The 23,764-nt window shown below is 35.0% G+C and overlaps 1 protein-coding gene across 3 annotated transcripts; it reads right to left on the reverse strand.

The window, feature by feature from the left end:
• Nucleotides 1–15,475: 15,475 nt before the first annotated feature.
• Nucleotides 15,476–22,854, reverse strand: LOC101202916 (serine/threonine-protein phosphatase 7 long form homolog). 3 transcript variants are annotated; one of them, XM_031885440.1, is made up of 8 exons: nt 22,542–22,852; nt 20,086–20,506; nt 19,838–19,960; nt 19,092–19,739; nt 18,755–18,918; nt 18,395–18,482; nt 16,639–17,073; nt 15,476–16,545 (listed from the first exon to the last, which is right to left on the reverse strand). In XM_031885440.1, exons 2-8 carry the CDS (start codon nt 20,458–20,460, stop codon nt 15,706–15,708), a joined length of 2,673 nt encoding a protein of 890 aa, XP_031741300.1. In that variant the 5' UTR covers nt 20,461–20,506; nt 22,542–22,852; the 3' UTR covers nt 15,476–15,705. The 3 variants fall into 3 exon arrangements, with proteins under 3 accessions (XP_031741300.1, XP_011654504.1, XP_031741301.1); XM_011656202.2 differs by having other exon boundaries at nt 22,487–22,852; XM_031885441.1 differs by having other exon boundaries at nt 18,395–18,425; nt 20,086–22,854.
• Nucleotides 22,855–23,764: the final 910 nt, after the last annotated feature.

The following is a 23,764-nucleotide window of genomic DNA, read 5'->3' on the forward strand; positions in this document are numbered from 1 at the left end:
TAAATTAAAAAATAATTAGAAAAGAGTTAGAGAAGAAGACACCGTAATTTTATAGTGGTTCGGTTAAACTCAACCTACATCCACTTTCCCAAGCACCCCTTGGGATTTTGATTGAAAATCTTCTTTGGACTCTTTCCACGGATTTGAGCCGAACCGATTCTTGCTCCTTTTTCGGGTTCAAGAGCAAACCCGATCCTTTCCACGGGTTAGGATCCAACCGTTACAATATGATGAAATTTTTAAATCACACAAAAGAAAACTCTCTAAAAGAGTGAGTATACAATTTGAAGCTCACAAATTTAATCCTCACAATACAATAAGAAGCTCTCAAGAATAAGATGAAAAGAATAAAAATTGGAAGCTTTAGAGAGAATAACAATGTTGGCTTTTTGCTTGAGGATTGTAAAGATGTGGTGATCTTGTGTAAATGTGAAGTATTTAAAAAGAGAGGAAAGATAAATTCAAAATCATTTGGGTCATTAGATATAAGTAAAAGAAAAATGAATGGTTGAGATTTAAACTTAATTAGCCGTTAGACACAATACAAATAATAATATAATAATATGTCTTTTCAAAATATTTTGTTTAAAAAGAAATCAATAAAGCAACTTCACCCTCTTTTAAAAAAACTAGCCGTTAGACACAAGAAAAAATAATAATATTAAAATCATTTTTCTTTTAAATTCATTTTCTTTATAAAAGCCAATAAAACATAACAAAAAGCCACATTTGTTACTTCTTCATTGCTCCAAGTGGCTTTCTCTAATTGGTTCAAATTGAATGCTTGGTCGCCACGTCACCATCTCGGGTATTTTTTCGTTAAGCTTCTTTTAGCAATATTTTCTTCATTTGAACTTCGATTTCGGTGATTCAAGAGGCGTTAGAATCAGTTTTCCAAGCTCTACGATATGGTCTATTCAAATTAATAAAATTGTCAATAAAAAAAATCAGATTTGTTATCATCAAAACATAAATTAATTGAATAATTAAAATAAATTAATTTGAGATTAAGGGCCAAAAAGCCAACAGGTCCAAGACGACGACGTGAAGCCTACCGACGTTGTTTTCCTTCTAATGATACTTGTCAACCCTACTTAACTTGAAATTAACACTGTCTCTTGTAAAGACATTGTAGAAAATACTTAACTTAAAACATAAAACTTTGAAATAACTCTAGCATCCAACTAATGGACAACCTGTTTTGAAAAAGAAGTCTTACATAGACATACATAGTATTCAGAGTCTTAGAAACAAAACAAGTTCTCACTAGTCTATTGCAAACTCTTAAGCCAAGCTCAAAACTAAATCAATTACAGACCACATGCATGTCAGGAAATGATTCATACTTAAAATCTAAATAAAAACTACCAGCATAGGTGGATCTAAAACTAGGCGTTGGAACCACGATCTCTACCTGTAAGGAAATTAAAACTTGAATGGGTGAGTTATTAATGTCACACCCCACCCCGAGCAGTTGCTTGCTCGGTTCGAGATGCGGTGTGAAGTCAACCAATGTCATTCCCCTTCTAAAGAACATGAGTTGACCCTAACTATTGATCTTTTACCTTGTTAAATGATTTGAGTGAAATAAATACTACGCAACGAAAACACTTGAGAAATGTACATTGACAGACTTTACTACATAATCTTAAAAGAAGTCAAGGCTAAATGTCGTTATTTACAGACTATCCTTCTTAGACTAAACATAAATTACACAACTGAATTGAACCCCAACTATATATATACACCACAAAAGTAATCTAGATACTCACTAACAACAACAAAACTAATGTACAAGACATACAAAGCTCTAGAACAAAAGTAATCACGACCTCTACTTGGAAAGTGGGAAAACATTTGGAAAGGGTGAGCTAAATAGCCCAATGAGTGACGATTTTGTAAAACAAATTTTAAAATTAATAATATTTAAACTTTTACTTTGCATAAATAAATTATGAACATAACATATCGTAAAACCTTTAGAACTTCCATTCATTTGCTATACCACATGAAGTGTGATATCTACGAGGTAGAATCCAGTCATCAGTAGTGTTTCATCTCGTCATTGTTACAATGAGGTGGGTAACCTATTGGATCTTTATCTCGAGAGATGACAAACTAGATATCTATCTGTAGAAGCCTCGTCTCATTAATCTGTCCCAAGGATAGGAATCTAGGTATCTACCAAATACCTTCATCAAAGGAACCTTTGTGCACATACTATATTCCCTTAAGTGTTGCTATCTATATAGATTGGTATAGTCTAAAACATTCTAAAATCATTCTTAAATACTTGACATAAACATACTTGTTCTGTAAATCTCATGAGTAAATTTATCAGAAAATACATGCTTGTTAAATATTTCTAAACTCTTGCTTTGGAAACACTTTATAAATCAGTATACTCAAATAATCCTACATCAAAGCATGCTTTAAGCTTTTGATAATAAACCATATTTATAATCATCATTTAGAAATCATTTTGTCACTCACAGATAATAGTTTAGACCCTTACAAATTTGCTCAATCTCCCCTTGATCTCAAATAACAGGAAATAATTTCATTTAATTCCCTTTAGTCATAAAAACCTAAAAACTTTGCTTAAATTTTTTTCCAAAATATAAAAAACAACCCAAAACATCCAATTGGCATGGCTGATGCGTAGAGGGTGGGCGACAAAGGTTGCACGTGTGCGCATGACCTGGGCAGGCCATCTGTGTGCTAACCTCGAAAGGGGCATTGCTTGCGCGTGCCTTAGCATCTTGCCTGGCCCTTACATGCGTAGGGCTTGTCATGTGCTTTCATGGCCGCACACGTTCTTGCACGTCTGTGCTTCCAACACCAGACCAAAATATCACACTAACCTCTTTTAACCTAAAATCCATGTCCATCTCACCTAGCAACCTCTAACACTCGACCAACAACCTCCACTACTCAGAAACTCATTTTCGGCCAGAACCTTACTTCTACTTTAGAGCTTGTTAACTTAAAATCAAGAACTCAAATGTAAATATTTTTCTCTACAAAGTTGTTGCACATTATTGTACGATTCTTACCTCAAATTTTCAATCAACAACTCTTCATAATGAGTTTTATAGCCTCCTTGAAGTGACTATTGCTCAAAATCCTTATGAGAATAGTCTTTCTCTCTTCTTTCAACTCAAACTCAACCTTCCCCTCTCAAATTTGTCCAGCAGCCCCAATGTAGAAATTAGGCTTAATTTATGAACTTTTGAGACTAATTTTAACAAAAACTCAGGAGTACTTTGGTATAAAATGAAATCTGAAGTGACCTATTTATACTCAGTCGTGCATGAATCTTTATTAACACCTCTTACCAAACAAAATCTAAGTTAAGCATGCACATGACACCTGGAATCCACTTAACCGACTCCACCTTTTTCTCATCTCTCCTAATAAAAAATGTCAAAGTGTCATACTCAAGCCCAAACGCCTTGCTAACCTCACTTGACATGTTCGCTAGCCTCTTCTTGCATAACCAAGCCTCCACTCCTATCTTCTCAACGCCAACCTAACATCTAAGAAGTATTCTTGCCAAACCAAAACATCCAAACTAACCTCTATAGACATTCTTCTAACCTAGCCAAGGCCATTTTCGCTAAGCACATGGAGGTTTTTCCAGACTTCACGGCCACACATCACGCACACATGCTTGGCGCCTAGCTTACCACAACTTGTCCAAATAACCTCTTTAACATCCTTCTCGCCTTGCCCACAATCAAAACACCAAGATAACCTCTTTAGAGGTTATTTCCTTCTCTTTTGGCAACCCACCAAGTCCAAAATGCCAAACTCATGGACTTAGCCAAAATTTTCCATCATCACTTTCCTTCTTTCTACCTACCATGAAACTTCTCAAGCTTACTTCCCTCACTTAAAACTAATCATTTCACGCTCTTGAGAAAATCCAAGTTTCTTAAAGTTTGCGGTTTACAATAAAGTCGTGTGAGTGACAACTTTTAAAACAAAGCATGATAATGAAAGCATTAAACAAAATGTAAGGACCCAACTCTTAATACTAAGCTAAAGTCATTACAACTAAAGTAAATAATATTTTCTTATAAAAAATAAAAGAAGACACAAAATCTTTCAATGAAAACCTTAAATACTCATTTATAAATCGTAAATAAATTATATAAAATAAAAATAAAATGTCAAATAGTAGTTCGAGCCCTAGTTAAAATAGTAAGAAAATATCATAATAGTACTCATAACTTTTGTGAATTTAAATAAAATACTATAAATATAAAGGCGGAAGCAACATAAACTGTCCCCTATGGCGAACCACGATCACTTCTTATCATTTGTCTGCTTTCCTCTACCTCTACCTTTGTCTACAAAATTAAACATAGAAAGAGTGAGAAAAAACATATACTCAATAAGGGACTCACTACTAGTCCTACTAGGTGTCTGTTAACTTTCTATTAGGGTCCTGTAAGGAAGTACCCCATAACTATCGTGCTCTCAAACGTACACTATTTAGTGATCCTAAAGGAACACATCTGGTCTTCGGTGATCCCATAGGAACACTTAAAAGAAATTGGTCTTCGGCGATCCAAAGGAATGCATAAGAGAATCGGGCTGTAAGTGACCCCGTCGGACCACTCATAAAACATATAATGACGGTCTCATCGAACTCACACAATCATAAAAAAGGGTGATCTCAAGGGACACTTATGTGGGTACAACCCTAACAAAAAAAATTAAGAGAACACTGTAGGTTATTCATGTAGCATATCATAAATATCATATCTTAGTCATAACATATCTCATTCATAATATATCTTATTCATAACATAACTCAGTCAAAATATATCAGACATAACATATCAGTCATCTGTGTTGCCATCTATATTAGTCATCCTTAACAATCACATTATACATCTTAGCTACATCAATGCATAATAAGGGGAAAATACATGAGACTCTTAATTATGTTTTGAAAGTCTAGTAGTAGAATCTCTTACCTGAGAAATTAGTTAATAAATAGTTTCTAGTTGACAGTTAACGTTTTCATTGAACAAATGCTAAATAGTCAGAGAAAACAATTTAATAACTTAATAAAATTTTCCAAATGGCTACATCCAAACTTTCCAATTCGACTTACCAATAAAAAAGGTTGGAACCAATTATACCTTTGAGGATGTTTGCATAGATCACTAGTTCAAAAATTTTAGCAAACCAACCCTTCAAGAAACAATCCCACTTTAAGAAAATAAATTAATTTTAACCAAAATTATATTATTTTACAACTAGAGGAATTGGTATTTGATGGGTAGACCAAAACCCAATCAGACACTCATCAAAACCAACGAAAAACTTAAATGGCTTAAGGAAGAGAGGAAAAGACTCATAGCTCGGCTAAGAGGAGGCCATGACTCAGCTTTTGGAAATTCAGCTTGCGAAGGACTGCATGGACGCGCAGAGCTCGCACACTGCTCGCGAAGGGTGGAGGATCGTCTCAAACTGAAGGGTATTGACTTAGATCAACAAGGAACTTCGCGATTGGCTTCAACGAGGCTTTGGGTTCGTTGCTGAGACTCGCCGGACGATGGGGCACGACGAAGGGATGATGACACGATGGAAGGAGAGAGAAGACACGGACGCTTCAGCTTCACTATGACAAATGAAGAGAGAGAAAATGCGACGAAGACCGGTGACATAGACTACACATTGCAGCCAGTAGAGAGAGGTTGACGGAGATGGAAACGATGTCGTCAGTGGCAGAGGTGCGGTTGGAGAGCGTGGGCGGCGGCTAGGGTTTTATCCAAGGGGGAAGATGAAGTTTGAATTGTCTTGCACACAGACGGAGACCAATTTAAAATAAAATATCGTTATTGTTGGGATTTATGTCCTAAAACTCGTAGATTATAAATATAATCCATTGACTGTTATTAATAAAGTGTTATTATTGTAATAATTGTTATTGATTAAATTATTAGTTTTGTCTTAATAACCCAAATCCAATAAACTAACATCCTAAGTTGTTTAATGAGTCTTGAACAGTATGTAGAGACATACAGAGATCGATGTTCAAAATCAGCTTAAAGGGTCTATAGTATAGGGATAAGGATGGGTACCTTATATATATCCTGGTAACATTATTGATACAGCTCACTTTGTATTTGATACAAATGCAATGATCCAACGCGTTCATGTAGTTGACATGCGAGTGAGGGTATCCTATGCAATGAGTTTGCATAAGACAGGACCGTGAATTAGTAACCACTAGATGTAACTCCATTAACTAGTTAGGTTTCTACTTCACTAGGATGACCTAGGTAACTTAGTCTTAATCCTGAGTGTGTTATGAACTCCTGTTTGCGAGGGATTGTCTTTTGATTTGTACGGGTGAGAGTGGCCAAATCGCCGACTCAATAAGATTATCATTTTGAGGACAAGACCGAGTGGAGAGCTGAGAACATAATTACACAAGATGGAATTCACTCCTCCATCTTGAACAAAGGGCCCTACCCTCTCCACGACACGAGAGAGGTTTTTGTTTATTGGTAGGACCATAAACAGGTTGTTCATTGGAGGAGCACTGGTATTTAAGGATTAGAGGTAATGTATGAGTAAAACGGTAAATTGACCCAGCTGGTGTTACGAACACTTGTGAAGGACTAACTTACTGTTATTGGTCTATATTCGTGGACATAGAAATATATCTACAATGAGAAGAGTTCAGCTGTGAGTCTTTAGTGGAGTGTGCACATAGTTAACGAATATTGATTAATGTGGTTAATGAGTTTAGCCAATTAATCTTATATTGTTGTACCTTCTGATTTGTAGGTCCATTAGGTCCCCTTCCTAGCTCGTAAGGGGTAATGAGATTTATTTATATTGGTTGTAATTTGAAATGTTCAAATATACTTAGGGAATTAGTTTAATGTATAATGATACATTATAATATAAAGTTTGTGAAACTTTATTATAAATTTAATTTTGGATATGATTCAAAATTAATTTATGATAGATAAAATACTTGAATAAGTTCAAATATAATGTGAATTGGATTCATACTAAAATTATTGGTTATGAGAGAAACTTATATTTGAATATGATTCAAATTTAATTTAAGTTAAATATCTTATATTTAATTTAAGTTAAATATCTTATATTTAACTTAGCTATTAATTAGTTGTAGAATTAATTAATAATTTAGTTTTATTTAATTAAATTTATAAAATGATATTGCAGAGATATTAATTAAATATGATTTAATTAATTATATTAATATAAATGTATAAGATACTAGAGAGATATTTATTCAAATAAGATTTGAATGAAATATTAATTAAATTATATTTGAATGAAATATTAATTAAATATAATTTAATTAATTATTAACTAATTGATTAATTCTTAATTAATTAGTAGATTTGATATTAAGAATCTCACGATTCTCTCCTACTCCTTTTCCTATTCCAAGAAGGAAAGAGAGTTATAAATATCTAGAAGAAAACAATTTTGTTCAATGAAATTCATTAAGAAAAAAGCAAAGTTTTTTTTCTCTATACAAAAAAGAGTTTCTCTCAAATATCTTCAAGTCTTTTCCCATCCCAGTTGGTTCCTACAAACCAATCTCATCCCAGAGGATAGGAAGGTCTCTGACGGGTGATGTCCCAATTTGGAGATTGATTTGTAACTTCAGGGATGCATCGAAAGTAAGTTCTTGTATCTTATTCTTTAAAAGCATGCTTAGAATTTATTTATAATTTTGATTCTAAAATTTTGTCAATGTACCGGTATTTTAAGATTCCCAAATTAATTTGAGAAACGATTTTTAAAGTTATTGTACTGTCATGGGGTTTTTATTCCTTCAGTTATTTCTTTTCTTTTTCCTTTTTCCTTTTCCAAAATAACAAATAACTCCTCCTATCTCCTCATTAATATCCCATCAAATCATCTCTCTTTTTATCTTCGCAAAATCAAAGTTAATTATTTTATTGGAGAATTTTCAAAAATATCAAATTTTACAAAATACTTATAACCTATAGTAAATACTATCACTTATAATCATTGATAGAATACAAACTTTTGTTATAACCTATAAATATTTTAATTTATTTTGCTATTTTTAAAAACGCCCCTATATTATTTCCAATAATATAATTATTATTAACCTTCCATAACCCAACTAATTATATATATCTATACATAATTAGTTAAAATCCTTAAATATTATCAAACCTCATTACTTAAGTTAAATCCTTTGCAACACCAAAATTTCCAATAATATATATAATTAATCATATTTTACACAAAACAAACAATTCTCACAAAATTTAACACCCAACTAATTCCAACATAATTAACATTAAACTAAGATAATTAAATTAAAAATTACCATAATTTTGTTGAGGTGTTACACAAGATGTAACTAAACATAGCAAAGCAATTTTGTTTTCAAACTTAGCTTTCAACTTTCACTTTTCTTTCTTTCTTGCTATATATTGAACTCTTTGTATTTACGGAACAAAACTCTAGGCATGAAAGCCCTATCCCTCGATACATTACTTGCTAGATGAAACTCTAGGCGCCACTAGCACCTTATCCCGCTATAGCTAACATGAGATGAAAAATCTAGGCATTCGTAGAAGCCCTCATCTCTTACCTAGTCTATGTGATGGAAACTCTAGGCATCTACTAGATACCCTCATCATATGACCTTTGTGCACAAGATAATCTATATGACCCTCATTCTAGAAGGGAGTCCTGTTGAAGAAGAAACTTCGTTAAGATAAGTTGTTTTGACCATGTGTAGAGTGAAGCATTTAGCAAAGAAGGATGCGACTGAAGAAAGAGTGATGTGGAAAAAAGTATTTGAGTTAAGAGCCATCGCGTGGAATTAGGTAACGCATTGAGGCTGCTAGCAAAGAAGAAGTTGTGTTTAACGCCAAGGACTAGGCGATTGGAGTAGCAATTCAGGGAAAAGTATCTACACCTAAGAGTATGGCGAGATGTGGTAGGTGTTCGATTGAAGTGGCTAGGTGGCCCTCTAGGGAAGAGTAAAAGTTTGATATTTCTCGAGTAGAAAGTCAGGTGAACTAAAGAGTTTAGCTTTTCAAGTTGATAAGGTTCACATCTAAAGGAAAGTGTCTATTCATAATTGACATTTGGCTTATGTGTTGAGTTTGGGTTGGCTGTAGAATGCGACAAAATGGAAAGGTGTGACACGTGCAAAGCAGGAAAGTAACTCTTGGATGTGAAAGGTCACTATAAATAGGACTAAAGACCAGATGAAGAAGGGGGAAATATTTGCTAAATTTTCGATTGAGTTGTTAAAAGTAGATTTTGAAAATTCAGTTGAAAGAAACCACGAGACAAGAAGAGGAAGCTGAAAGCCAAGAGAGAAAGGGATGAGAGTAAATGTTGTTGTGAGTGATCCTTATAAAACAAATGTTTGTTGTAAATTATTTCATATCCTTCTAAATGAATACATATTGTTTTTCACCTAAGCATTGTAATTTATGATCTTGACAAATAGGAAAGTATCGTACGGATGTTGTATGAATAACATTCTTTTGTAATCCTTTCATTGATACTTGTTTGTATCATATCTGTGTTATGTGTTGAAAGTGATATGTTCAGCGAACGCCTCTCATGTGATGTTGGTGTATGAAGAGTAATGGATACTGATCTATCGCAAGACACTAATGAAAATCCCAGGTTTAACGCAAGATGCTGGTGAGTGTGAATCTTAGATCTGAATGAGTATAAGTTGCATTCTTGAAATGCTAGATGCTGGTGAGTTTGAATCATATATCTAAGTAAGAGTTGATATATGAAGACACTGGTGAAAGTGACTCCCAGATTTATCGTGAGACATTGGTGAAAGTGAATCTAGGTCTAAACGATGAAATGCTGATGAAAGTGAATCCATGTACAGGCAATGAGATGTTGATGAAAGTTAATCTCAAGTCTGAGATGAGATTGAATATCATGAGAGATTGGGGGAAATCCAAGGTAAATCGTGAGACGCTGGCAAATGTGAATCCCAACTTCAAGCAATGAAAGAATTTCAGGTCTTGGTGATGAGTAGTGATTGCTCTGATGGCCTTGACCGTGTGGAATCGTTGTAATTGTCGTAGCTATGTTTGGTGAGATAAAAGTTCATGTTTATGAAGATAGTATTGATGTAATTGCTATTGTTGTTGTTATTATTATTTTTATTGAATCTGTTGTATTCCCAAAAAGGTTTTCCTAAATCATCACTCACTAAGTCTTCGACTTACGTTTTAAGTTTTTCCCTCCCTAGGTTGTTAGGCACTGAGGCCAAGTAAGGAATTGAGGTCAGACGTATAAGCCATGTAAAGAAGGGAAATGATGGTTGTTATGTAAACTTATGTAATGTCCAAGCTGTGTCATCCTACCTTGCATTTAAAGAGTAAGTGGTTAAGAACTTTACTCCTTAAAGTCATGGGCTCCTACTCAAATCGAAGAAAGGTTGTCTGTTGCATTAAGGCTGGTAAGGCCAAAGGCGATGAGTGTGAAGGAACTAAGCCAGGGAAAGGAAGCCCTGAATGTTATCCTTAAACTGGTCACTGGCCAACTGAAGAGAAGGATAAAAATGAAATCTTTACACCTCTAAATACCCCGTCGTAAGGAGCAGCATTGGATGGTGGAGGAAGAAAAGTGGATCATAACACATATTTAATTTTATATGCTTAGCGAGAAAAAGAATGTAATTGTTAAGTTTTAACTTTGTATAAAGTGTCAAGTTAATAAAATAAGTTATGTTTATTCCGCTGCTTATTACTTGAACTTACTGCTTAGTAATGAATTTCTTTGTAGTGACAAGAGTGTTAAGTGATGCAGTAAGTTTAAAGGCTATAGATTTTCCGCTATGATGAGTAAAGTCTATAAGGCACAAGGCGAAGGCCTTGCAATAAAGAAACTAGGAGTAAGTTGTTATGTTTACTAGGCATTCATCACGTCATCTCGCAGTAAGATACGTAGTGAGTGTCTAGGCGGCACGTCCTCCATCTGGTAGCGAGAAGTGAAATTGGGTAGAGCATGACACAATCTCTTCCGTGGTTGTTATTAGATTAAGACATCTTGAATAGACTTAAACATATTAAAAAATCTCATACTAAAATTTAACTTACTTAAGTTAGCATGCTTATGAAGAACTCTTGCATTAAGTAAGTCTCAAATCTAGCTTTGCTTTAAATAATCTCTTTGCTCAAATATTTGTAGAAACTTAGCATTCAAACAAATTCCCATAATCTCATGTTTTAAGAAACATTTCTTAATTTGAATGCTTTAAAACTTAACTAAATCATGCTTTCTCCTAATTTTTTTCTAAACTTGAAAACTCATGCTTTGTAAAAAATTTCATAAATCTAACATATTCAAATGCTTAAACTCAAAGCATGCTTTAAGATAAATTCTTAAATCAAGCTTAGAAGTTTATTTTTGGTATCATAGCAGGATTTTGGGAAACCTAAGGATTATGAGCAAGAGTTTTGGAAAGCTAGAGGTTACATTAGAGACTCAACAAGAGTTAGAATTGTTCAAATAAGTTGCATGGAAACATGCCCATTGTGGCTGACGACTAAGACAACCTATTAAGGGAATGCATGACCCTCCTGGTGGTTCAGAATGTAGGGCTAAGGAATTGAAGATGAAAACTAATAACTCTAAGCTGGGAAGAATTTTGGTGAGCTGACGATGTCTCATTTTACCCAAGAGATTGTTATTGGTATGAGAGTGGTACCAGATAATTCCAATAATGACTGAGGAATTGACATTTGAAGGCTCTCTAAATAACAACATTTAAGGGACAACGAGAACCACACATGCAGAAAGCTGGTTGGAGATGATATAGAAATGTTTTAGGTTAAAAAAGCCTCTCGACAATAGAGGGGTCGAACTTTCGACCCTTGTTGTAGAGTATAGCAAAGGATTGGTGCCATTGTACTAAGTTACGCGTTTGTGGTGACATGGAAAAGTTATTCATGATAACTTTATCTGAAGTTATTTCAAGATGCAAAACAAAAGGAATTCCTGAAGCTTGACTGAGAAGTTACGTATGTGGTAGAATATGAAAAGTATTACAACTGATTGTCCAAGTATGCCATTTAAGTGCTCCAGGACGAGGTAAACAAATGAGAAGTCTTAAGGCTAGTTTAAGAAAGGAAATTAATACGCTATTACTATTAGTACTGAATGGATGGTGTTGTTAAACTTATAAATACTACTATACAAGTTGCAAACAACTTGTTTGAGAAAAATGATGAAAATGAATCTTAAGGGGTGCTCTAATGGCTAATCGTTCGAGCTCATCATATGAAAGATCTAATGGCTAGTCTAACCTTGGAGTTCGATTAGTCTATCAGAATAAATTTCTTGTCAACATATCACACCACTATAGGTTTGTATCGTAAAGGAGCAAGGGTTTAAGTAACAAAGTGACATTTAAGTGGGTTCAAATTCAATGGACAACTCTTCTCACGTATATTATTTTCGTGGTAAGAGCAAGGTAGTTTAAGAAAGAGTTGTATTGCCTACCTGGATTATGTTAAATACAAAGTCAATAGCTAAAACTTGAGAGCATTCTTATGGTACAAAGGTATTGTGAATGTATTTTTAGATGAAATACAAGGATTACTATCTGAGATCGATTTTTTTATGGATGCAGTATCGGTGTAGCACGAATCCCTCCGCACCATACCAAAGGACTCCAACGAAGCTGGGGGAGTTAACGCCTTATTGTAGAAACTTGTGAGTAAGTGTTATGTGTAGCCTAGTGTTTCTCCTTGGATACACTAGTCTTGAGTATGTTAGTTCCAGTGCATGTGAGTTTTGACGTAGACAAGTAACATTCATTGTTCATGTTGTTACAACTGAAGGTATAATGGTGGATCCTCGGGAAGTTGAAGTAGTGTATAAGTGGAAGCAACCCATAACAATTACTTAAGTACGTGGTTATCTTGGGTTAAATGGGATATTACCAACAATTTATAAAAGGACTTCCAAAGTTAGCTCTTTCTTTAACCAGTTGATCAGGACGAACTCAAAATTTATGTGGATGAAGATTGTGAACAAAGTTTTCAAGAAGTGAAGAGACAACTCGTTTCCATGCCTATTTTACACTTCTGATACCCGATGTTGTGTTTGAAACTTACTGTGTGATGCTTTTGAGTTTAGGTAAAGGTTATATTATCAATTTTATTAAATATAGTACATTTTATTAATTGAAATACAACAACGTAGACAACATACCTTCTCTTTCTTCTCTTCTTCTTCACGTGTCCTTCTCATAAATTGCCTTTTTGAAACCTACATAGACCATAACATAAAAAAATTGACTATATTTCTTAGAAAATCAATTTTAAAAAGACGGATTACCAAACTCTTTATCCTTTGTTTTTTCTTCACAACACTCCCTTCTTTTGGAGGTTTATTCCCCCTCCCCCCTCTTTGAAGATTTTGAACTTTCATGCTTGCTTCCTAACCCCTTGACCATTTGATCTTTTGGTCTCTGTTGTAGGTATTCATACAAGAACTAGGTATTCACACAAGAACTGATCAACAATTACACTTTTGTTTCATTGAAAAAAATTACATAAATACCTCATTGGAACTTGACAGATATTCAACCTCCTTTATTAATGGTTTTTTGGAACCAATAATTCCAGCAGCTCGTAATCTTTCGCTGGTTCTTGTTCTTCCTTCCCCCTTATCTTCTTTCATTTTTAATTTTGCTACAAAGTATAGAAAGAATAAACGTTTATAAATATAAAAAAAATTGTGATGTTGTTCCTAAAATTAACGAAGTATCTTTTATATATTGTTTTTGTAATTTAAAAGAATAATTAAATAAACAATTTAGATTGACAAGTGTTTCTATATATAACCTATAATTATGAACGAAAATAATATTCAACACTTTACATTTTCTTTATGACCTTAGCAGTTCAGAGATCACCTGAATGTGCTTTGTGATAATAGTGAACGATTTACAATTAATCTTGCTCTGCATGCCACAATCCGAAGTAAAATGGTGTTGAGCATAAATTTCCCTAAGCATCAGAGCTCAACCAGACGAAAGAAGAGCTCCGAAAACAAACCTTTGCGTCGATAAAGAAGCTCACCTAAATCTGGAATCGTTTTGATGAAGAAGCTAGCCGGCAAGAAGAAAATACCTTGCTTTGCACTGAATGTATGATGACTTTGAAGGGTTTGAAGGTGACGAAGCTGGAAGGTTCAATCGTTTCTGCAACTGATGGAAGACTTTGAAGGTTTGAAGGGGACAAAGGGTTTCAAGAATATTGTTTGATGGGATCTAGAGATGCAAAAGATAAGAAAGCTAGAATCTTTTCGACTTTGAAGAGTTTAAAGGGTTTCTAGAATATTGTTCGGTGACCCTCTTTCCTTCAACATTTGAATGCCTCAAGTGTTTGAAAGGTTTGAAGGATGTGAAGAGCTTGATAACATTTGAATGTCTGAATGCGCACGATTTGAAGAAGATATGAAACGGCTACAAAAAATTATGTTTTGAATGTGGAGCTTTGATGGTGATGATTTTCGGGTTTTGGGGACAAAATAGGATTTTGATTTGTGTTAATTGTTTTATGGGCTTTGATGGTGATGATTTTCGGGTTTTGGGGACAAAATAGGATTTTGATTTGTGTTAATTGTTTTATGGGAGTTTGAGTTAATTATGGGGTATTTATGGTTTGTTGAATAAATATATTTGGGATGCAAGTTTCTCACTTAGGTAGAGGTATTTAAGACATTGTTCGAGCAATTTTTTTTTCTTCATAGGTTCAATCCAACCCAACCTGAATTAATAATATATATACATATTGATTTATATTATATATTTTATTATTTATGGATAATGTTTGGAATGTTAACTTTTATGGATGTTTAAAACTTTGAATTCGTGGATGTTTAAATTTTTTAATGTGTATTTATCGATATGACAGGTACAACAATCTTACTTCACAAATATTAAGAATGAAAAATAAAAAGAAAAAATAATGCAATCTGACAACCCAATCAACCCAAAGAATATGGGTTGTGTTGGAAATATCTTCCATCTCAATCCGTTTTATTTGTAAACAAATTATTATAAAAATAAAATGTTATTTACTTTTTATAAACAAGTGCAATTATACAATTCATGACTCAAATCAAATAAACTGAGACCTAAGGTTATATATTATAACTTGAAATATATGAACTTGTGTAAGACTTAACCATAAGATATATAATCTATCTTTATAACATTCTTGGCCAAAGAGATTAATATTACAAAAATGACCATAAAAGTACCTTTTGGTGAAACAATAGTATTTAAATTCAAAAGATTCAAACTAATGGCCATCCTTCTTTACCTGCAAATAAATAATTTTACAAGGTTCCCATTTTTGTATGTCATTCTTACATTGTGGTAGGGATGAACCAAATTCCCCCAAAAATGAATGCGTAGTGTGGAAAGTGATGCAAGAGATTAATTGGTTTACCAGTGAGCAAGAGTAACTCATTCGAGTATACACATTAAGAAATCATAGCTTAACACAATTTAGACAATAATCCTAACTAGATAAAGTGTATTTACACATGATTGATGACTTGCGTCCCTGAAAGTGCTTCAAGTCCACTATCAATCAGCATGAAGGGTTAGAAACAACAAACTCTCAATATATAATAATATACAAATCATTTTTGTTAAATGTGTTTTCGTTTCTTAGGAAAAGTAGGATGCCCAGACTGCTCAGCAGGACTAAGATCACACAAGCCAGATATCGATCCAACGTTTGGTAAAGCAACTGTTCTCCCAATATCTTCCTTACCCAAAAGGTTGATGGACTTCTCTTCCTGTTCTAGTAGAGGTACCGACTGTTCCATTTTATCCCCCTTCATTTGATGCATCGGTCTAATTGACGGCGACACAACGACGTCTCTTTTACTTTCCTTGTACATCAGGCACGATTGTTCTGGTGATTTTTCTCTCACACATGTTTTCTCACTCTCTGGTGAACTTTCAGCAGAAACCGAGTCCACTGGTTCGATCATTGTACCAACCTCCGTGTCTTCAATATGCAATTGTCTATCCCAACCGTTATTGGATTGCAAGGATTCTGAAGTTGAATGTAATGATAGAAATGATGGTGAAGAGGTCTCAACCACAACACTTTGAGCCTTGCAATAACCTCCACCTTTACTCTTGATGCTGCCTCTGGGACGACCTCTACCTCTACTTCTTCCTTGTCCCCTGACCAATGAAGCTTTAGTTAGAACTCTCACTGTATGTACAGATGGAGAAGCACACTCGCCGTGTTGGTGATTTTCTGTATTGTTAGCATCATTAGTAGAACTTGGAATGGTTGTGATTGGTTTGGTTGAAATAACTGATTGTTTTCCTTTGAGATGACGAGTTTCTCCAATCATCTGCAAAACTCGAATGCAGGTTGTTTGAATGCACTCCAATGATTTCATAGCACCATCACTCGTAAAAGATTCAAGTGCACATGCACACTGGTTATGAATAGTTGTCAAACTTTGTACCTGCAAAGAAATGTACAGATTTCTAATGATGTTGGATTTAAAATCAAAAGATTTTGCAATTTATGATATCAATATATTTTAAATTATTCATACAAGTAAATGTGAGGTTCCACTCGACGGCTGAAACCGCATATGTGACCTTTGGGTGAGAGGGGTGATCAAACGCCGAGTAACATTTCTATACCAAACCATGTAAGGATCATGGTATTGCATTGGCAGTTCTTCTAGCTTGCCCGTTGCAATGCTCTTCTCTCGGCCCTCCCATAGTTTAATATACTGTCCGTGATAGGCTTTCCAATCATAATGATGTTTTCCCCGCCTGTCAATGGTATGCAGCTTTGTTTCTGTATCACAAGGCTGTGGGATTTCTTGGTGAAGACCAAACTGACGAAGAACTCGTTCTGGATGATGCCATTCAACAATATCAAAACAAATGAGTGGAGCAACCGTCCGCCACACATGTTGGTCTCTGAGCAAAGAATCTGGTAGTGATGCAAGACGCTCAGAAATGTAAGGTTGCCAGACCATCTGCACTTGGTAGAAACTCCAGAGTAAAAACCGAGATAAATGAATAATTATGCAACTTATTATGAAAAATATATCTTTTATGGACTAGTTCTTATGTTATTCCACTTTAACTATTTTGCTATCTAGAAATCAAACAATGAGAACAAAAATATATGAATTCCTCGAGAATACCTACAATAAATAAGAAAACAAGCACTTATTAGAAGAAAAAAGGTCTACCACCTCCGAAGACGTAATCAGTGAGAGTACAGCTAAGGACCACAAAAAGTTCTCAAGACGACGCAGGGAAGACAAAACGAACTGGGAAAACAAGAAAAGCCTAAGGCAATAGGAAGGATCATTAGAAAATTTCTGTGAGGAAACTGCAATCTTACCTTATTCTCATCCAAAGTATCCTAACAAACCTCCCCACCTACTACTTAACATTGTTCCAAATATTTATGAGGGTTGCAGCCTCTGTAGAAAGGTTCAATAGAAAAAAACTTGTGGAAAGGCAGTATCGAAAAAGAAAGGAATAAACCTCATTATTTGTGAAGAGTTATTCTTCCCCCGTGACTTTAGTTGGTCTTTCCATAAAAATATTCATGAAAAGAATCGTGCTCTCCTTGCTAAATGAGTTTGGAGGTTCCGACTTGTGCAAACAGACCTTTGGAGAAAGGTTGATTGAAGCAAAATTTGAGTCTCCTCATCATGGCATCACTGGGGCCCCCAAAAGCCAATGGCCATCCTCCAGATGTCAAATTTTATCTTGGTCCCGTCTCAAAAAATTAAAAAAAAATTCAAATTCTTCCTTTTTGAAAATTGCTCAGCATGCTTTTGATAATCAAGAGAACCTTCAACGTCACATGCCCTACATGACTAGTTCATCACATTGTGTATAATGCAGCATTGTCACAAGACCAACTTTTCCTCTCTTTGCCCTTCTGTATCCTCGTTTTGGACAATCCTTGTGAACAACTTCATATGGTTGACTTCCCTACCCTACCATGATCAGCTTCTCCCCCCTTAAACTTTACGGGGCATCCTTTTAAAAACAAGAAGAAGAAACTTGGGTCAACATCATCAAAGTCTTCTTTTGGGTTTGTTTGACAGAACAAGAGAACCTTTCGAAGCAAGGAGAGGCCTTTTGAACACCTTACGGATAGTATAGTATCATTAACTTAACTATATCTTGGTGTAAATTGTGACCTCATTTTAAATCTTTTACTTTCGGACCACCTGTTTTGTAACTCCTTTGGTTCAGGACACCGCCCACCCACAATAAAAACATGCAAAAATACATTTGGCACAAATCTACAAAGAACATGAGACTGGTAGGAACCTGGCTCTCTGTTTGCTGATCAAGCAGGTCCCTGTAAAATATTAATGCTCTGTGAGGATTATCTCTACGAATCACAGCTGCCTTCCATCTAATTTAACAGGAAATAAATTTCATAAGAATTAATAGAAAGACATATCATAAGAGTATTAGTACAATAACAGTGGAAATACTATTAGGGGTATTAACAGTGGTATATTTTTAATTACTTGAGAAGTTTTTAGGGTGGGAAGTTATGGATATTGGAGAGTTTGGGTAAAAAAAATTTGAAGATTAATTTTTGTGACCTTTTTTAAAAGGTAGCAATGCAAGCAGTATAGTTTCAACTTTTACTGTTATGGTAACAGGGACCCTATCACATACCTGCATCCTAATGGATCAGCTGGTAATTGCTCGTTGTCTACAATAGCATCCCCTGCAATTGAACTTCTCTCCTTCTCAGCCTTTGTATCTGATATAATTGATTTTCGACCTTTATAAACCAACCTCTCTGGCCGGCTAATATCTAGGCGTTCCCATGCCCATATCTGTAGAAATTTAAAAAGAGAAAAGAAAAGAAAAAAAGCTATAAGGTTAAAGCATAAAGCATGGACGGAGGGACAGTTTCTTCCATTGCTCATATTTGATTAAGAAAAATACTTAAGATAATACATGTGGTTTTGATTCAAGAAAAAACTGAATATGCATTGCATACTCACACCTGCAACAGAACAAGAGGGCCAGAAATCTCATTGGCTCCTTTCTTGCTGGCTCGGCAAAGCTCTCTATATAAATGTGCAAGCACTGCACTTCCCCAACTAAATTGCTCGACACATTCCAAATCTCTTAAAAAAGGTAAGAACATCAACTGGACATCAGCTCCAGACTTATCCGCGAATAGAACACTACCCATCAAACTTAAAATATACGCTCTGGCATAGCGTTGTAATGTAACATCATCTGCATCAGATGTAGGTTCTTGAAAATGAGTTCGCAACCAACTAACCTTAAGGGCTGAACCATGGAGCACACTCGAGTCCGGCCTGAGCCCTAATAGCTCCTCACATAAATCTTCCCATTGGAGATCAGTATTTCCAGTCACTACCAATCCGTTTACTGGTAGGCCTAACAACAATGCTACATCTTGTAACGTGACAGTACTCTCACCAACTGTAAAATGAAAAGTGTGGGTTTCTTGCCGCCATCTCTCAACCAATGCTGTAATCAAGGGCCAATCAATTTGTAAGATTCCAACCCTATATACCCCATAAAATCCAGCCTTGATGATAAGTTGACGGACACGAGGATCTAATTGCCAATCTTTCATCATTGCTGCCAGCCGTTGTCTACAAGTTAACACACTAGGATCCTACAAGTTAGGAAGATTGTCAATTTCCCTATATAGAAATATGAAAAATTTATATTTGACTAATGGAACCTACAACAAACTACGGAAGTAGATCAAACCTCCCCCATCCATATGGCTTCAGATCTATGCTGATTTTGTAGAACAAGAATCGAATTGTCAACTGGACCTGGATCTAAAAAGCTATCGACTTGCGCATCATCTGTGGCCATCTCATCTGTCGTCTGTAAAAAATATTGTGCAAAGTTCAATGAACAAAACATAACTAGATAAAATATGGAAGTCCAGTCAGCCATCATGTTAACAAGAATTAGAAACAATTTTATAGAACACATAATTTGGAACATACCTGGTTATCAACAATGGTTGGTTCTGGAACATTTATTGGGTTATGGTTGCAGAGGGGCTCTTTTTCAACATATAGTTCTAGACAGTTAGTTCCCGGTTGTCGTGCCACGTCAAACATGATATCTATAGACTCATCATCATCGATTGGCACCGGTATGTATTCTCTACATGCCGGATACCTACATATGATCTTCAGTTTAAAGGATTGCTTGTCAAATCCAGTAACTCCATATATCCTATCAATCAACTCATTATGTGTAATCCCATAGCCAACTCGGATGGGTTTTGGTGCAGCACCTTCGTAGGAAATGCCATGTGGTCCACTCATTGTTGTCCCATTCCAGTAACACATGAGTGTAACACCTTGCCTACTCATCTTCTCTCATTCACTATTTTAAGAAAATATAATCCAAGCAAATCCCCTAATAAAATATGGACATTTCCAAACAATGCAGGATCAAACATTCATGCAACATTAGAGAGTCCCCAGGCATAACTACAAACTGCATTCACTTTGTTTACTGCCCAAGTCTCAAATGAGCATGGGTTTCATGGACACGTGGAATATAGAATAGCAAAATATTATCAACCCAACGGCAAAGCTAAGTAAATTACAAGCATGGGGCCACAGAAACGGGATTACATAACATTAAAAGTAAATAACTGTAGGCAGACATTTTCTACAATACATAAGGTGTTACATATGAGAATCGAATTCATGAGTGCTGTAGGAAGAGAGATGCTAGTGAGTGCCTGCTGCCAATGGAGCAAAGGAAGCTTACGACATTTCTACAATGTATAAAAAAGGCTAAGAATGCGGTGACTGTAAATTTTGTTAGAATTAGTGGGCTTGGCCCTTATGGTATTTATGAAAAGATTTACCCTAATTCCAAAATCTTTTCCTTTCTTATTTCTTTGTGTATTCTATTTATTCTCCCTCTTCGTACCTGTTGTATTATTCATCATAAAATAATAAAACTAACAATACCATGGTTTTTCAACCCGTACTCGGGTTTCCACGAAAGTCTCGTTTTTGTGTTTATTGCTTTCAATAAATTTAATCTTATTTGAATTTAAAAACTATACAACTAATACTCACACACATTACTAAGGGAATTGGGCCTTTTTGTAAAGAAATTATGCTAATATCATAGAGTTTGGCAGGCATGCTTGAGCCTCGCGGAGGTCTAAATCCAATCCAATTCCATGATCATACAATTGAACTCCCACTTGGAATGGGACCAATTAATGTACACATGTACAGGCATCCACAATTCCAAAAGGATGACAGATTCAGAGACTAATAAAAGAATTTAAAAGAATAAAAAGATATATAACAAAGAAAGTAAAAGTGAAAAGAAATAATTGCATAATTATATGTCTGATCTTTCGAAAGCCCTATATGTTTACTATGAGTTGAGAATAAAAATCATAAAAGACAAACAAGAGAAAACTCAACCACACAACTCTCAAATTGTCCTGCCTTCAGAAACCAGCTCACAAAATTAAATGCTCTCTACTTCCTCCAAATATGCATCAACCCAAATTATGTGCTTTCGATCAACAGAACTTGCGGAGAAACAAGAAGAGTGTCTCCAAATAATCTAAACCAATATTCAACTTAGGAGTTATCTTTTTGCTCTTTCTTCGACTTTCTACAATATGCTTTTATGTGACCCTGCTTGTGGCTGTAGTAGCACTCAATTGTCTGCTTCTCCTTTCATCTATCCTTGAAGCTTGAATTTGAAGTAGAAGTCACACCAAAGTGCCTTCTATAAATCTCTTCTGTAAAAGTTGCATCTATATATAATATCTTCAATTTTCAATTTTGTTGTACCTAAAGAGAAAGTTAACGCTACTTTCATAGATTCCCAACTATCAGGTAAAGGAGAAAGAAAAAGGATAGAAGTCGCTTCTTCGTTGAACTCAACCTTCACCAAGCTAAACTTTTCAATGATCCTATTGAATTCATTCAAATGTTCCACAAAAGGCACACCTTCAGCCATTTTCAAATCCATGAGTTTAATAAAAAGGTATAACTTGTTCATATAAAGCTTCTGGATATATATCTCACAAGGTTGTCAACAGACCGATCGTTGTCTTCTCATTTCCCACATGGTCAAAAACATTCATTGACAAAGTTTTATTTCAAAATAAACTAAGCTTGGGAAGATCCACCAATTGCTTGGGAACAAAGTAATTTTAGTTGAAATGGATTAAACCATTATCATTAGTTTTAAATGATACTTACACTCAATGAGTAACTAAATCAATGTCTCAACAAAATACAGAACACAAACCAAAAGAACTTCAGCACTTGATTTCATGAAATGAAAACAAGCACATGAGAACTACATTACACAAACACAGCAAACAACAAGTTGAAAAATAGAAGAAAAAACCTGTGGATTTAAAATGGTCTTGGAAAGATGGGTAGTTTTGGATATGGTTTTTCACCTTTCTTTCATATGGGTTTCGCCAGAAAATGAGGACAAAAGAGAAACCGTTGAATCCGACAACGAGTATCCGTTAAACAGTACAAGGAAAATAGGTGAAGCGTGATGGTGGCTTTGAAATCCGGAAGGAATTAGTGAATATCAACTGTGAAACTAGCGGGTTCAAAGAAGTTGAAGTAATGAGACCGCTATCTGAAACGGCCGTTGTTTTAGTCTTTTAGAGACCTCGTCTTGAAACCGCAATCTGCCGTGGTGTTTTGTGTTTTAGCCCTAAAATACTCAAAACGTGTTCGACCCATAGTTTCAAGGCACGAGTAAAATTATAAGGACTATTAGTTTTGGGACTAAAGTTTATAGAAGATCCATTTTAAAAGTCCAAAAGACCCAACTTTTTCAAAAAAATCTCAAATACCCCTTTGAAGATGTCATGACAGTACGTATCCTTTTTTATTTGGGTTATTTTCCTCTTCTTTCTTCCACCAATCATCTTCTTCAGCATGTCACACTTCTCCACCTCCGACACAGCATCATTACAACCTCTTTATTGTTCTTCCGCACAACTTTTCCATTTCTGGCACAACGACTCCTACGGCACCATTCACGCGACCCCAACCACACAAGAATCGACCGACACCAACAACCATAGCGTTGAGCATGCCACTAAAGTTGGGCGAGAGCAACGTCAACAATATCGAGCAAGACACTAAGGTTGAGCGAGAACGACACCGGTTACACCGAGCGAGACATCAAGGTTGAGCGAAAGAGACACTAATTGCACGAGAGATTGGATGAGAGTGAGACAAATGAGATGATTGAGAGTGAGATTGCTTTTTCGCATATTTTGGTAATTTCACTAGAATTTGACGTTCGCAAACGGTCATTCAACATTGTTTTCAAAAATCAAGTCATTTGACATTTCATCCTTGATTAAGGTCATTCATCCGTCAAGCTCCAATTTTAGGAATAATAATCAAGTGCATAACAACAATTTTATAAAATTGCATACATAGCAAAGTCTACCTTATAATTTGTCAGTGTTAGACCAATAGTTGCAATATAGTTTATTAGACTTTGACATATTTTGTTATATTTGTAATTTATTTAAGATCTTGCTATGTATGTTAATACTTTGAATCTAATTATTATATTCGCAACTCTCCAATTATAAATGTGGCAAAATTCTTAAACAGTTATTTTCAACAATAGTAAAATGAACCAAAATAT

Source organism: Cucumis sativus, chromosome 5, assembly GCF_000004075.3.
Source record: "Cucumis sativus cultivar 9930 chromosome 5, Cucumber_9930_V3, whole genome shotgun sequence".
Taxonomy (NCBI): Eukaryota; Viridiplantae; Streptophyta; class Magnoliopsida; order Cucurbitales; family Cucurbitaceae; genus Cucumis; species Cucumis sativus.

What these genes read in the sequence shown, in the direction of transcription:
- LOC101202916 (XM_031885440.1), bottom strand. Translation starts at nt 20,460, where the DNA reads ATGAGTAGGCAAGGTGTTACACTCATGTGTTACTGGAATGGGACAACA. An exon ending in CAACCATTGTTGATAACCAG is followed by an intron (nt 19,961 to 20,085) that starts GTATGTTCCAAA and finishes TATTTTTTACAG; the next exon opens with ACGACAGATGAGATGGCCAC. An exon ending in GTGGAACCTCACATTTACTT is followed by an intron (nt 16,546 to 16,638) that starts GTATGAATAATT and finishes ATTTCTTTGCAG; the next exon opens with GTACAAAGTTTGACAACTAT.